General features: G+C 37.0%; 1 protein-coding gene across 1 annotated transcript; it reads left to right on the top strand.

Annotated features, from left to right (window-relative positions):
• The first annotated feature begins 12,013 nt into the window (after positions 1–12,013).
• On the top strand, positions 12,014–14,918 carry LOC120182884 (BTB/POZ domain-containing protein At5g17580-like). The gene is made up of 4 exons (XM_039187725.1): positions 12,014–12,088; positions 12,963–13,102; positions 13,178–13,247; positions 13,341–14,918. The coding sequence occupies exons 1-4, from the start codon at positions 12,014–12,016 to the stop codon at positions 14,916–14,918; spliced, it is 1,863 nt and encodes a 620-aa protein (XP_039043656.1).
• Positions 14,919–16,575: the final 1,657 nt, after the last annotated feature.

Raw genomic sequence — 16,575 nt, 5'->3', positions numbered from 1 at the left:
TGACATCCGATGAATGAAGAAATTTGAAACTGATTGAAGACCGATCCATGAAGAAAGATATCTGATGAATGATGTTTTAAAGTTGATCGAAGACTTCTTTCAAAGGGGCAGAGGCCGAAGATGTTCTAGGAGATAGATGCAGTAATACTAAGGACGAGAAGACCCTTCACAAAGACATGAAGACTACTTTGCATTAAAAGTAAAGACGAAGATCACAAGATTCAATTTAGGACATCTGACATCATCAAAGGTGATAAGATACGTTGACAACTTTGGAGGTGCAGTGCCAGATTCCATGAAGATTACGGTTCAAGAAAATAAAGAAAAGAAGAATCACAATTGTATTTTGATTACATGGTGTAATGAAATCTTGTTGTCTAAATGAAGGTTGTTCTATAGTGGTCATTTTTGAAATTAACACCTTTTGCATTTGCATTTGGCATTTGCATTTGCATTGTATGTACGTATTTAAGCATTTTATATGTATTAATCATGAAAACACGAAAATAACTTATGGGAGGTTATGTGACAGTAGTAACAAGATCATTCATTCATATTGTTCCTCATCATCATGAACAAACAAATGGAAACGATGGAGCAATCTAATGAGGAATCACAAGATCAGTTGCAAGAACAGTTGGTCGGGTTACAACTAGATACGAGGAATCAAGTGTCGGGTTCTCTGAAAGGCGCATCAAATCAAATGATCAAGGTGCTGACACCACAGGCTGCTAGTAAAGAGAAAATGGAGGATAAAGGAAATCAATCTCATTAGACTAATGCATCAAGAGATATTTTGCCTCGGAGCATCTAACTCAAACCAAGAGGAGAGCCTCGTAAATTATGGGCAGTTTGAGAACGAATTCAAGTGGTTGAATGAAGCCGTTTAAAATATGAAGGTTGTTAATGCCACTCACAAGGAGTTAGAAGCCAAAGAACTCAGTTTGGTCCCTGGCTTGGTCATCCCACATGAATTTAGGGTGCCTAATTTTGAGAAATATAATGGCACCAGTTGCCCCCTAATTCATCTAAAAATGTTTTGCAGAAAAATGGAAGGGTACTTAGATGATGATAATCTGTTGATTCATTACTTCCATGATAGTCTTGTTGGGCCAACTGTGGTGTGGTATAACCGGTTGAACAGAGAGCAGATCAAGACGTGGGTCAATCTAGCTGATGTTTTTCTATGACAATATCGATATATTAAAGGCTTAGCCCCAAAGTGTCATCACCTTCAAAAGATGAGAATGAAAGCTACTGAAAGCTTTAAAGAATATGCCCTAAGATGGAGATGAGTGACGGCACAAGTTTAACCTCCTTTCTTAGACGAAAAAATATCATGTATGTTTCATGATTCTCTCCCAGCTCCTTACTTTGAGTTAATGCTGGGAAATTCGATGAATGGCTTCAAAGATCTTATGGTGGCTGGAGAATCAATTGAAGATGCAATCAGCAAAGGAAACTTGAAAGTCACTTCCAAAAGCCCGAGAAATAAAGAAGGAAGAATTGAAGAGGTGAATGAATGTCACGTCCAGAGCTCTCATAGCCGTAAGAGAAAAGGGGCAGCTGGTTACTCGAGTCGTCCGAAGAAGGTCCCACAATCGAAAGATACTTTGAGGGTGTTCCAAATTCCTATCTCAGATTTGTACCCATATTTGATTAAATATCAACACCTCAAACCGAAGCCAATAAAATTACCACCAAACCCTTTTGCCTACAATTACGATCTAGATAGTGTTTGTGATTTCCACTTAGGGGCATTGGGGCATGCTACGGAGAATTGTAGGATGTTGTTCAAGGAGACAGAGAGGCTCGTTGAAAATGGGACGTTGACACAAGAATTAGTGGAACAATGGATGACGAGCTCGAGTGGGGCACCAGAGCACAATACGTAGAACCCGATCGAATCAAACATCATTGCATCAGAAGAATAATGGGGCATTCTGACTGCGCAGAAATCATTTTGTTCATCATGAAACCTTTTGTCATTTGTAATATCTTGTTTGAACATGTTTTTTTAAAAAAAACTTTCTCATCAGTTTTGCAATGATATTTAAATGAATTTATGTTGCTTTAAGGATGGTGAGCCTTGAATCAAATTTATGACTTGAAATTCTTTGAATATCAATTGAACTAAAAGCTCTTTAATGATTAGAGTTATAAATCTTTGACAAAATGGCAAGGTTGAAACCTGATAAAACAAGGACCCTGGACCTTACCCCCAGAAGATACACTCGAACACCATACCATTCTATTGCAGAGATCGATATAGCCTCCTCCTCTTATAAGGAATTGAACAATAGGCTTGGTATTCATGTATGCATAGGAGCGGACAACATGGGGCATCTTTTGTGCATGATGTCACAAAACTGTCTATAACATATTTTTGTTAACGACGTTCGATGATGATTATGTTCTTTACGGATGGAATAGTCGAGTAGGTGAATCTAGTTTAGGTCAGTTGCTTGGAAATTGAACTCTAACAATGAGATTTTTTTACTTTCAACAACACCTAGACTATGACAGGTTCTTCTTGACAAGCTTAAGAAATTGAATCCGTGTACCCAATATATATATATATATATATATATATATATATATATATAATATGTGTATACAATAAAGCTGAGCTATTCCGTTAAGGCAATTTGTTATAGAGGAAACTCGAAAGCTCTGGCTTTATGAATAGATTATATTCAAACCATGACCTTGATCAGGTACCTGGCAATTCGATGTATGCTCCATTGTGATTGTCAAGTCAAAGACTTTGTGATGAGATGAATCCTTCAGCTAGCCCGATAAAGGCAAATAATAAAGCTGATTTCAGCTAACCAGACAAGGGAAAATTAAATCAAGTTTATCTAAATAAGGAGTTGCGATAAAGATGGGCTAAGGGAGTTAAGGAACACCTGTCATAGTCAATTTCACACGAGCACTCAGAAATTTCATTTTTAGGTCGATATTTCTGCACTACCTTGGTTAGAGAAGTCTAAGAAGCTTGAACAAATGGAAGATTTCAGATAACTGAAATGGAAGTGTTCTGGAAAGTCTAGTAATGGATTATACTAGTTGCGTCATTTTGTCCGCATCCGATTAAAATACCAAGCCAAGAAAGAATGGCATGTTATGATATTCATAATGATCAAGAAAGAAATGACATTTTGGTGGTCGAAACCTTAGAAAATAAGAAGCCAACCTGAAGCCAACCCCTCAATTTTGACACTTGTCAAAGAGCTATAACCCTGAAAATATTAAAGAGTTATTGATTCTTTTGATATTTTGTGAACTCATGTTTATGATTTGATTTGATTGTGAGCCTGAATTAAGGGGCAATGTTTTATAAAATTCTTTCATTCTTTTATCCCTAAAATAAGAGAAAGGGGAAAACATTTTCAAACATGACAGTTTTAGATATTTGAAAGGTCCTTGAAGCTGGCGAGACTCATTGTGCCTATATTGGAGAAAAAGAATAAGCGGTGCCAGAACATGAAGCATTTCGTGATCTTGTAGAAGACGGTCCAAGAGATCAGAGTGAAAGAAGGAAGAAATTGTAATATTTTCGTGTGACGTTGTCAGCAACCCGTCATGAAGAATAAACGATGCCGAAACATGAAGCATGCCACAATCTTGAAGCTGATGGTCTTAAGAGATCAGAATGGATGAAGAATGAGAACCTGTAGCATTCCCTTATGACGTTGTCAATAACCCATCAGGAATAAGATGATCTCATTATTCAGAAGGGGCACATATCCCATCTTGTAAAAAATGCAAGACATTTTGTTGGAAGAATTGATCACTTCAAAACTTGTATGAAGAAAAGCCCTCAAACTATTTGACAACACTACTATGTAGTGGCACTAGAATGAGAACATTCAAGTTAGGATATGTTGGGGCACGATTGAAGCCCGTCATGTTGAGATGACAAGGTTCAGACCAAGGAGGCATGAAGTGTGAGCCTTACAATTTGAGGTGATGGGGAATTTTGAAGGCCCGTACTGGTATAAGATAATGTTGGGGCACGACTGAACCCACATCATATTGAGATGACAAGATAGAGACCAAGAAGGCCTTGAGAATGAGCCTTATAATTTGAGGTATTGAGGCATTGCGAGGGCCTGTACCCGGATAAGATGATGTTGCAGTACTATTGAAGGTATGTTTCAGCTAGATGTATTAATATAGGGCACCTTTGGAGCCTATGGAGACCTGTGGAACGATCATTGAATTGAACAAATAGTTCCAATGGGATACAAATATATGAAGAGTGAAAATGGTGAAACAGTGACAGTAGGGTTTACTGTATATGATCATTTTGTTCATCATCGGTTGCATTATTCTGGTGATTTCACATGCAATAATGTTGGTGGACCAATATCTCACTTTAATTTCCACTGAGTTTTGGTATCCTTGTAATACCACGCGAAAACTCTTAGTGCTATGCAAAGAGCTTCTCTAGTTGAAAGATATGGGCAGAAGCCACAAGAAAGATAAATATGTTATCAAATGTTTTATGAACTAGTAAATATGGTATTGGATCAATGTTGCATTATCCAAGATCAAGATTGTCTTCTACAACCCCAATGTCAAAAATGAGAAATTATGAAGATTTCTGTTCACGGAAAGGGCAATGGGATTTTAAACAGCAAGAAACTAGTGGAACCAACTAAAGTTGAATGATAGGTTGTTCTTAAACCTTTTGACATGATATGGTATAAGCAAGCCTTATTCGATGTTTGATTAAATGCGGTGACGTGAAAATTGGGATAGATCCTCCTTATGATGTGTTTCAAGAATCAAATCAGAATAGATGTTGTTATCCCATTGATCTTTGGGGAGTTTGGCGCAGTCATATGTAGTCTTCGAAAATGGGGCAACACAGTCATATTTCTGACTATAGCAAGAAGTTGAGAGAGAAAACACTTTCTCCGAAACAAAGATGATAAGAAGATGGAAGAAGATCATAGGGCTCATCAAAAATGCAAGTTGGAAACTATGAGTTGTTGCACAGATATTTAGAGCAAACCCTGGAAAAGAATGATCAAATAGAAGAAGATCGAGCTCACCACTCTGGAGCCAAATGAAGATTGATTCAACATTTATGCATTCATGAAAACATCATTTGCATAAAAGAAAATGCATTACACTGATACATTTAATTGCATTAGTGTTTCATGCATAAATACATGATTTTGACAGATCTTCCAATAAAAAGAGAAGATGCAGGATGTTAAAATCTCAACGATTGAAAATAAGATTTCAAACCTCAAACGCAAGGAATCACGTTTAGAGAGACATACCCTGAAGAATTGAGAGGTATAATCCACAGAAGAAGCATTACTCTGAAGTGATGACCATCAGATGTAGAAGAAAAACAAATATTTTTGTGTATGAAGAAGTGAATCGATCGATTGGAAGGACTTGCACACATGAGATTAGGGTAAGTCAATCTTAAGCCTTCACCGGAGAGTAGTGAAGTAATCATCTTAAGCCTTCACAGAAGAGTAGTGAAGCAATCATCTTAAGCCTTCACAGAAGAGTAGTGAAGTACCATCTTAAGCCTTCACAGAGGAGTAGTGAAGCACCATCTTAAGCCTTTACCGAAGAGGAGTGAAGCAAACCATCTTAAGCCTTCATCGAAGAGGAGTGAAGCAAACCATCTTAAGCCTTCACCAAAGAGGAGTGAAGCAAACCATCTTAAGCATTCGCAGAAGAGTAGTGAAGCACCATCTTAAGCCTTCACCAAAGAGGAGTGAAGTAAACCATCTTAAGCCTTCACCAAAGAGGAGTGAAGCAAACCATCTTAAGCCTTCACCGGAGAGTAGTGAAGCAATCATATTAAGCCTTCACAAAAGAGTAGTGAAGCACCATCTTAAGCCTTCACCGGAGAGTAGTAAAGCAATCATCTTAAGCCTTCACAGAAGAGTAGTGAAACACCATCTTAAGCCTTCACAGAGGAGTAGTGAAGTACTATCTTAAGCCTTCACATAAGAGTAGTGAAGCAAATCCATCCATAAAGCCTTCGGGTAGGATATTTTCACATGAGTTTGAAAATGGAAAAAAATGATGTTTTAAGAAGATGGAATTTTTGAAAACAAAGAATACGATTTTTAAAATTTCACGATTTATAAGTCATTCGGGCCATCAGTAAGTCTTTCGAGTATGATGTTTAAATCCTTCGGGTCATTTGTAAGCCTTTAGAGAAAGATGATAAGTCCTTCGGGCCATCCATAAAACCTTCGGGTATGATGTTTTCACATGAATTTGAAAATGAAAAATGATGTTTTAAGAAGATAAAATTTTGAAAACGAAGAATGTGATTTTCAAAATTTCACAATTTATAAGTCCTTCGGGCCATCAGTAAGTCTTTCGAGCATGATGCTTAAACCCTTCGGGTCATCTGTAAGCCTTTTGAGCAAGATGATAAGTCTTTCGGGCCATTTTAAGCCTCCCTGAAAGGAATAGGGAGCAAACCTGTTTTCAGAAGATTTCTTGAGTCCTATACTCCTTGAAAGAATAGGGAACAAACACGTTTGCTGAAGATTGTTCGAGTCTTAAACTCCCTGAAAGAATAGAGAGCAGAGACATTTGTTGAAGATTGTGCGAGTTCTATACTCCCTGAAAGAAATAGGGAGCGAGCCCGTTTTCAAAAGATTGATCATGTCCTATGCTTTATGAAAGAATAGGGAGCAAACATATTTTTTGAAGAATTTTCAAGTCTCACTTACCTCGGAGGAGGAGTGGAGCAGATCTCTTATCAAATTTTAAATCAAGAAGATCAGACTGGATAAAAACGCCCAAGTACAATATAAGTCATCCGAGCCATTTTAAGCTTTCTCAGAAGAGTGTTGGAGCAAACCATCAGATAAAAAAAAAAGAGAGTCGAAGATTCTCGGGTTTGTCCACGTGAGATAGAGGCGAAGGTAAAGAAGAATATTGAAGAAGGGAAGAAGACGCTGCAGTCAGAAAAAATTAGGTCATTTTTTGTCTTTGCTACGTTCTTGTGTTCACAACAACAAGCAAAGAGGGGCAGCTGTAATACCCTAATTATTTCCGGACTAATTAAATTCGTTTGAAGCTAATCGAGAATTAGTTTGAAGATATTTGTGCTCGATGAGAAATTAATTCGAATGACATGAGGGTGTTGATGAAAGATGAATGGAAGCTTGCATTTGGGTTAATATGAAATCGAGAAGCTTTAGGTGCTGAATTGGATTGTAATCATATTTATTTCATTTTGGAATTCAAGAGATAAATTGGAACAAAAGCAATCGATAAAGCAAAGCGATAGAAATACGAAGACTCTTGAGGTACATTCAAAGCAATCCAGTGGACAGTGTAAGTCATCCATATTGATCGCCAATTGTGAACATGTTACAAGCATATTTGGATGAGGAAGTCTTCTTAACAATTATTCCATCATCTCTTATATTTCCAACGCACTTTGAATCAAATCAATCCGATATTGGTATCTCGAGATATGCCTAAATTAATGAACAGAGTGCAGGCTGGAAATAAATACGGGATTTACAACTAAATGCAGAACCATGTGATACCTGTTGCATTTCCATGATTCATGAACCCATTAATGGCGTGTAAACTCATCCAAGGGGGCTAAAGGAGCACTTATAAGACATATACATTGGAACAACTTGTTCAACACTTAGAAGACAAGCACATGCACTGCAGCAACATAGTGGAGCACCTAGGAGACAAATCCAGCTCACCAATACAGCAGCAAGGCTATTGGAATATGGCACAAGTTTGGGCAACGTGTTAGAGCACTTTCAAGACAATTCAAACTCACACAGCATGGCACAATAGTTGTTTGAGCATAAGGACATGTTGGACAGCGTGATGAAGCATTAAGGAGACATGGACAAGTCACCAGCTTTGGTCATTCATAACAGAACGTGGGCTGCTTCAAACCAGTTGGAATTGCACAATAAGAACACCACCAGCCCTTGTTTTGTGGAGGGGGGACACTCACGCATGTTGGAGGGATTGGTTTCCACCAATTTGAGAAGGGTTCGGTCATTATGATGAAAAAAAAGGAAAGAAAAGGAGCAGCAATTAACATGGGGAGATCATCAACAACGGTTCGAAACTAGCAAGCAAGAGGAGGAACGAAGAAATTTAATCAGGGGATTTTTTCGAACAAAGGGGAGGGAATTACATTGTGAGCAGGTTAGTTGTAACATGAAGAAGAATGTAATTGTTCTCATTTGACAGAAAAAAATACAAAGCTAGAATTCGATTTTCAAAGCTATTTTTTATGATTTTTTTTTTCATAAGTTCTTTCCTTTCATTTTGACATCGTTTCCATTTTAAACAAAAATCATTGTTGAGAGGGTTCAACGAAAAACACAAAATAGCTTAAAATAAACCAATCAAAACCTATCGTCGTTAGCCACTGTCAAGCAAAATCAAACCAAAGGAAGAGAGTAAGCGCATATCTGGTCTGTTCGAGTGCCATTGAAGGAGAAAACCACTGCCGTCGGAGTTGGGTGAGTATATGGTGAGTTGTTTGCACCCTTTGTATGTCATTTTTTTGGTTTGGTTACCATTTATCGGGTTTTCTAAAACAAAAAAAAAGAGATGGATAAGGGTTAGGTCCTTACCTTAATGTCACGGGCTCCCATGGCCGGATTGGTGGTCCTTAAGGTTGAGAGAGTTAGGTTTAGGGTTTGGAGTTTTTGGTGAAGATGTTTAAGGGTCGGTTTAACCCCTTATCGGGGCCGTGACGGGGTGGACTGTGATGGCCTTGAGTCTTGTAGTTATCTCGGTCGAGAGGGGAGGAAGATTGAGAGGGAACAGAATATTCGTGAAAGCTTTAGGTTCTGTAGTTCTCTACGATTGATGGCCTGCCATTTGTGTTGAGGGAGAGAAATCGAAGAAGAGAGTAGGGTGAGAGGCTCGCCGAGCGTTTGCTTGTCGAGAAGAGGGAGAGTGTGAGATGGGTAGAGACAACGACGCTGGGGAGTGTTAAGAGAGCAAATGAGAGTTAGGGTTAAACTTACATAAATTTGGTATATATTTGTGCATTAAAACTGCAGTGTTTTGTTACCCCATTTTGCGCATGGATTAATCACCTTAGGGGTCACGCAAGGTTTCGTTTTAAATCATTTTAATCCTAGTATCGAGTCTTTCATATTCTTAATTTGGCTACTTTATTTTACTCGCATTTAATTCTGATCCTACAATGTATTGTGTTTAACTTTCGCTATTTTAGACATTAGACCTTTAAGTTTTACATGTTACATTTTAGACCTTAATTCGAGTTTTCTATGCTTTTAATTTAGTCTTTGTATTTAGTGCGTATTTAATTTTAGTCCTAGAATGGAGTATAGTTATTTTTAATTTGTTCTTTATATTTTACGAGTATTCAATTTTAGTCTTGAGTGGTAATGTATTTAGTTTCTGTTCTTTATACATTTGATTTGTAGTTTATGCATGTTTCGTTTTAGTCCCTAGGTCAAAGTTTGCATGTTTCTAATTCTGTCTATTTATTTTATGTTAATTTAATTTTCGTCCTAAATGTCGATTTGTTTCATTTCTGTTGTTTAGATTTTAGACTTTAAGGTTTTTGCATGTTACATTTTAATCATGCGGGTATGTTATTTTAAGTTTCTGTGATGTTGCATATTTGGCATAGCATTTTCCCGATTTTTATTTTAGTTTTATAGGTGGTCTCAGTTTTACTTTGATCTTAGAATATGTCCTGCATTGATAGGTTTTTTTTTGTGATCTTTGTTTAATAGTGATTTTAGTTTTAGATTTATTTACTCATTTATTTTAATCGCATGTTTAATTAATTTTTGCATGACATCTCTTTTGCATAATTTTCATGATAGCCTCATGAGCATAACTCAAAATTATTACATAATTTGATTAAGGGTAATATCCTTTTAATTTAAAATTGTTTTAAGTGGTTTGTCTTAACTGATTAGATATTGCTTCTAATGATTTTAAATTAAAAGTGTATCCCATCAGTGACACCTATGAAATTGATTCATCACTTTAAAATTTGGGAATGGAAGAAAAAGAAATGTTAGGCTATTTAAATTTATCGAGAAAAGATTATTATAACTATTTAAGATATGGTCTCGATATTTGTAAATAATCGAATATTCTTTATCTTTCTAAAGGTTGGGTAATTTTAACTTAATCAATTTTGGTGCTTTTGAATATAATAAAGTTCGTATGTTGTTGTTTTGTCGAGGATCATAAACCAAATTAAGCTCGAATTTATAAATTTCATTGTAAAGACATTAATTAATCGACGAGGTATCGATTTAGGGCACTGTGGGGTGTTAATCATTCCCTATGCGTAACCGACTCCCGAACTCATTTTCTGATAACGCGAGCCTAAAATTGTTGTTTTAACTAAAATTAATTTTTATTTAAAATGACAATGTTTTTGGGTGTTCAATCACACCCTAATCAAATATCGGTGGCGACTCTTCGAACCTATGTTTTTATCGTGAATGAATTCCCAAATTCTCGAAACGAGAGATTTTCGATTGCTCATCGGGTTTTAAATGTATACACCAAAAGGCTGTTATCACCATCTTCTTCACCAATATCTTTTCATCATATGTTGCATACCCCAACTCTAAATCGTCTCCTCGATCAAACCGATCATAAATCCACGACGGAAAGTATTCTCGACTGGATTGTTCAGCAAACGTATTCAAATTCCTTCTCATTCCTATGATTTCCAATAACAACAACCCGAAACTATAAACATGCATCAGCCTTATAAGATACGCCTCCGTTGTTTTGATAAAATAATTCAGAAGCAATGTATCCGATCGTGCCTCGAGCCGCAGTTCGAGACACGGTATTTTCTTCTACTGAATATAATTTTGGGAGTCCGAAATCTAAAACCTTGGGAGTAAAAGTCTCGTCGAGTAGAATATTGTGTGACTTGATATCGAAATGTAGAATTTGCATGTCACATCCTCGATGCAAGTAGTCGATCCCTCGAGGCACTCCCAACAAAATATCGAACTTCTTTTGCCAACTCAAAGTGAACTTATTTTCTTTTGCGAAAATGATTACAATAAGTTATAAACACAAACTACATAGTTCAATAAAATAAGTACATGGTAATTAGTATATCCACAAATTACATATTGTCGTACTAATTTAAAGTTCCAAAAAAAATACACCATCATTAATCATATTATAAAGTTCGCCTATAATAATAGTCTAATATTTCATCAAAGTTTTAAAGATAAATCTTTTACAAACATAAAATAACTATTATACTTTTATTTTTCCTGAAAATATATATCTATAATTTAGTAACGAATAACCGATGGTTAGTTTATTAAAATCCATAATCATAATTATTGACTGTCACTTTTAACAGTTTAATTAAGCAAAACTGATTAGTGTTAACAGTTCGATTAATCAATCTATAAATTATAACGATTACGTAGATTAATAGTTACAATTAACGATTTAAGTTAAATCAGAAATGTTGAAAAATTCTTAAATATCGTGAAATGTAAGCTTGTAACATGTGTTATTGTCTTCTTTCCAAGACATCCCATCAATAGTCTTTGGTAGATATCCGATGTAGACCGGCCTCTGATACTTCGAAACATAATCGGAACCTGAGGTATGACCGTGCAGGATTGATTAAAATCAGGTGGCTTGGTTTCTTCATCTAAAAAATATAAGTAGGAACTAGTTGGATTGGTGCTGCAACAAGCTCGTGAGGCCTCGACGTAACCAGCAGATTTCATCGGTATCGTGCAGTTCACGAGAAACATGGTGCTGAATTCACGAACAAAGAATCCAGGCTGATACGGGCCTGCACTCGGAAAACCCAACCGATACGTAGAATTTTCCATGTTCCAACTCTAGAGTGGTGAAGTTATTATTGTGGCACACGAGCTGAAGCCTTTCGTCACCACACCTGCGAGGCTGGCCTTTTAATCGAAAAGGGTGTCGGATCGAAACGTTCCCACATGAAATAGAGCCACAATCGTTTGTTCATCGGGCAATGCCGGGTTGGGATAGTAGAAATAAAGAAAGGACGGACATTAGGCCTAGCAGGGGAAGCTCTGGTTTTGGCATAGTAAGAGTGATACCGAGGCAGATGATTGATGAGAAGAGATGTTGTAGGTTAACAAGTTGAAGTGTTTTATTGACTATTCTATGTGGTGTTAAATGAAAAGCAAGCCTTAGCTGAATAGTCCAAGACTCAAAGTCTATATTATCCTGCCATATTAATCTTAGATGAATAGTTATATTCAGCAAAGTGAGAAACAAAAAAACCTTCAGGGTAAACTACATTAGTCATCACTTTTGTTTTATTTTTCTATTATTTTGTTCACTCAATTTCTAGAATGTATACTTTACCCCCCTTAAATTATCGATTAATTACAAATAGTTGGGAATTATTGAAGATAATATTGGCAAGCTAAATCAAAAGGAAAAAGAAAACAAATACATATACTTACGTGGAAAATTCTAAATTACTAATTATGCAGAATTGAAACAGAGGGACTAAATTACTAATTTCTAAATGTAGAATCTAAAACTGCAATTAAACTGAGAGAAAGTATACAAGGAAAAAGAAAAGTACAATTAAACTGAGAGAAGTAGACGTTTTTCTTATGGAAAATCTGTTAAAGAGAATATTTTAAAAAAACAGAACCCCGCAGAATGAGGAACTAGTATTGTTTTGCTGTTGCTGTTGTTTTACTTTTTCTTTCAAATCTTTTTCAACAAAATGGAAAAAATTTAGTGTTTTCTTCCTCCATTACTGCTCTCACTATCTTCATCCAGGTAAGAATTCATCATTATTATTTTGTACAATGTGACTTTGAATCCTATATTTCCCAAACCCATGTTTCTTTTTCATATGATCAAACATTTTGTTTAAGAATCTTTAACATCATATGTAAGTTTTAATAAAGATTTTTTGTTAATGTTATGAATGTTTTTAGTTGCTGTTGTTATGTGGCGTTGAATTGGCATGTCGAACTGATCAAGGGAACCCTACTGTGTTTTTGCACTGTTCTGGTTTTCATTCGAAAGCTGAAACCGACGACATGACCGAAAGGCAGTATGCAGATGCATCGTCGAGGTGTTGAATCTTTGAGTTGATTTTCAGGATTCCGACCGGTTTCCGCCTTATAACTTTCTTGTTTGTTGTTCTCAGGATGTCGAAATCTGCATCGTCTACGGGATTGGAAGTTCATGTAGGAAGTATGCCTTTTTCCCTGGACAAAGTGAGCAATGTTCCGAGACTACCTTCATTTCATTAATGATTTCTCCTTTTATTCATTGACATTGTAATTTTGGATATGATCATTACAATCTAGGAACTTCTGGCCTCAAAATCAGCTAAAGTTGCTGCCTTGCTTAAAGAGAATTCCAATGCAGATCTATATTGCTTGCTCCGTGACATTCCGGCAGATTTGGAAACTTTCGAGCTCGTTGCAAGATTCTGCCATGGATATGCAATTCACATGTCCTCTGAAAACATTGTGCCACTCATCTGCCTGTCTTTCCACTTGGGGATGGATGAAAATCACTGCAATAACAATCTATTAAGCAAGGCTGTTACTTTCTTTGAGCAGAGAGTCCTCCCTAGTTGGAACGAAATCATCAAGGCTTTGCGCTCGTCTGAAAAGTCCCTTCAACAAACGATGCAGCTCGGCTTATTCGATGCCTGCTTGCATGCTATGATTGCAAAGGCATCGGACAATCCACAACATCTAGGGGAACGAATAATCGTCTCGAGAAATGATGGTGATGGCGGTGAAAAGCCCAATGCAAAGAGGAGGCTCTTTGCTCTTGACTGGCAAGAAGATTTGACAACATTGTCTCTGCAGCTATATGAGCCTATCATTTACACAATGAAACAACACGAAATCCCACCGGAATACATTTCCGCATCGATTTATCGGTATGCAAAGAAGTCTATCTTTTGTTGCAGCAGCGGAAGGGAGACTGTGTCGATTTACAAGAGGAGATCTCAAAGAAATGTAATTGAAACATTGGAGAAGCTTTTGCCACATGGAAGAGAACTACTTCCTTGCACATTGTTGTCCAAAATGCTCCGATCTGCAATCGAATTGGAAGCTAGCTCGGGATGCAGGAAAGGTTTCGAGATAAGGATCGGAAAGCAGCTGGACCAGGCAAAAGTAAAGGACCTATCGATTCCTTGCCAAGGCTATGCCAAGGAAGTGCAATATGATATTGAGTGTATAAGGAGGATTCTGAAGGAATTCTACGACAATTACGATAGCTCCGATGCTCTGGGATTTATCAAGGTGACAGAACTCATGGAAGAATTCTTGGCAGAAGTTGCTTGTGATGCAAGTTTAGTGATAGACACTTTCATTTCCCTTGCAGAGATGTCCAGGGCAGCAGCATTAGGAACAAAGAGAAACTCTGACGGAATATACCGAGCCATCGACGTATACTTGGAAAAGAATGCTTACTTGACAGACAAGGAGAAGGAACAAATTTGCAAGGTGTTGGATTTCCAGAAAATGTCAGCCAAGGCTTGCGAACACGCTACCAAAAACGAAAGATTACCGGTGAGAGCGGTGGTGCAGGTGCTGTTTATGGCACAGCTGCAGCTGCAGGAAACGACGGCGCGTGCGATTTATGACGACCACAAATCGGGGAAAGAGTACGAGGAAGAAGAGGAAGAAGAGGAAGAAGTGAGGCTGGAAATGGAGAAAATGAGCATCAAGGTGAAGGAGCTTGAGAAGGATTGCCATGAAATGAAGAAAGAAATCACCAATGGAAGCAATAGGCAAAGAGTAAATAAGGGGAAACAGAGCTTGTGGAGTGAAATGAAGAGGAAATTTGGGTGCTCCACTAACATGGATGACTTGCATTGCCCTACCAAGAAAAAGAAAGTGCATCCCAAATGGGGCATCATATGATTTACCATTCCTCATTTATTTTCCATATTTTTGTTGTTCTGCTTTCATTAGCATCCTCCAAATCTTCTTCAGTTAAAGTAGCACTTTTGTATTTCCTTATAGCTTTTTTAACATGTAATTTAGTTAGCAATTTATAGTGGGTTTTGTTGAGCGTCGTGAAAAACTGAAGTTAATTTATAGTGGGTTTTAACTTAAAATATTATCATGCTTTAACTTATAATGTTACATTGTCTACCCTAAAAAGTTACACAAATAATAGCAATTTCAATTACAATCGAGAAAGAATGTAATTCCATTTGGTTCCCTACATGTTTACATTTGGTTCCCTACAATATGGATTTTCAAGATTTATTCTTGGTGTAGACACTAAATTTTTACCCGAGCAGCTCCCTCCATCCAGCAGCTTCCAGCGAGCAGCCCCTCCACGCATCAGTTGCAACAGCTTCCAGCACTGCCAGGTGATCCAACGCCCTGCTGCCACGCTGAAGCCTCCAGAAGCCAGCTGCCTTGTCCACGTTGCTACTCTATAGTGAGTCACCACCATAGTTCGGTGACTCACCGAGGGCCATTCCTTTAACTGGTCCGAAGAAGACACCGACGAGGCCTATAAATGGCCATCTCCTGCAGAGAAGAAAAGGAGAGGAAAAAAAAGAGGAGACACAAAGCAAGAACGAGAGAAGACAACCAGCAAAAACAGAGAAGAAAAAAAAAGAACGGAGAACAAAAAAAAAACCCCCACAACACAGCAAGGAAAGGAAGGAGAGAGACTTACCGTGGAAGCCACCGCCTTGATCGGAGTCACCACCGGCCTCTAGACGTCACCAAAAACCTTCGAAAACCGAAGGTATATTCTTAGATTTGCTCCGATCGGGAGCTATTTAAAAGAAAAGACCACCGGAACCGTCATTAGGACGGTCCGATCTACGTTTTAGTGTAAAAAAAATTATTTCGGCCACCGAAGGCGGTGGCCGGCGGCAGGATCAACGCCGGCGAACGGCTGCCGGCCAGAGAGCTTCTCTCTGTTTTAGAGAGAAGCGAGAGAATTTGCATTCTCTCAGAGAAGAGAGAGAGAAAAAAAAAGAAATGAGAGCTGGCCCTTCGGGCCAGCCGATTTTGAGCTTAAATAGCCCTTCCCGAACGACGTCGTTTCGGGGATGGCTATTTGTGTAATTTTTAATTGTTAAATCCCGTCCGCAACCATCCTAACTTGTAATCTTTACATTTTAGTCACTAAATCAAATTTATAATCCTTTTAATTTGGTCTCTAAATTTTATTTATTTATATTTTAGCCCTTAACCGTAATTATAAATATATTTAGAATAAAATACGTATTTAGTCCTTTAGTTTTAATAAATAATATTTTAATCCCGAATACATATTTTTAATTTATTTTAATCAGATATTCGAATTTAATATAATTTTATTTTAGTCACCAAATTAATAAATAAAGAAAATAGCATGTTTAATCCCTATAATTTTAAATAATTAATGATGAATTAGGTATTTAATTTTATTAGATTATAATTTAGTCACTAATTTTAAATATTTTCTTTTATTATAAAGTTTTATTGCTTTTAAATATATAGTTCTACTTGTATTTTTATTATTTTTTATTTATGTTTTAATTTTACTTGTTTATATATTTAAATATTATTT

Source organism: Hibiscus syriacus, unplaced genomic scaffold (genome assembly GCF_006381635.1).
Source record: "Hibiscus syriacus cultivar Baekdansim isolate YM2019G1 unplaced genomic scaffold, ASM638163v2 tig00112738_pilon, whole genome shotgun sequence".
NCBI classification, from domain to species: domain Eukaryota; kingdom Viridiplantae; phylum Streptophyta; class Magnoliopsida; order Malvales; family Malvaceae; genus Hibiscus; species Hibiscus syriacus.
The sequence above is the reverse complement of the archived record's forward strand: the minus strand, read 5'-3'. Positions and strand labels throughout refer to the sequence as shown.

What these genes read in the sequence shown, in the direction of transcription:
- LOC120182884 (XM_039187725.1), top strand. Translation starts at nt 12,014, where the DNA reads ATGCCGGGTTGGGATAGTAGAAATAAAGAAAGGACGGACATTAGGCCT. An exon ending in GAAGCTCTGGTTTTGGCATA is followed by an intron (nt 12,089 to 12,962) that starts GTAAGAGTGATA and finishes GAATGTTTTTAG; the next exon opens with TTGCTGTTGTTATGTGGCGT. An exon ending in TATGCAGATGCATCGTCGAG is followed by an intron (nt 13,103 to 13,177) that starts GTGTTGAATCTT and finishes TGTTGTTCTCAG; the next exon opens with GATGTCGAAATCTGCATCGT.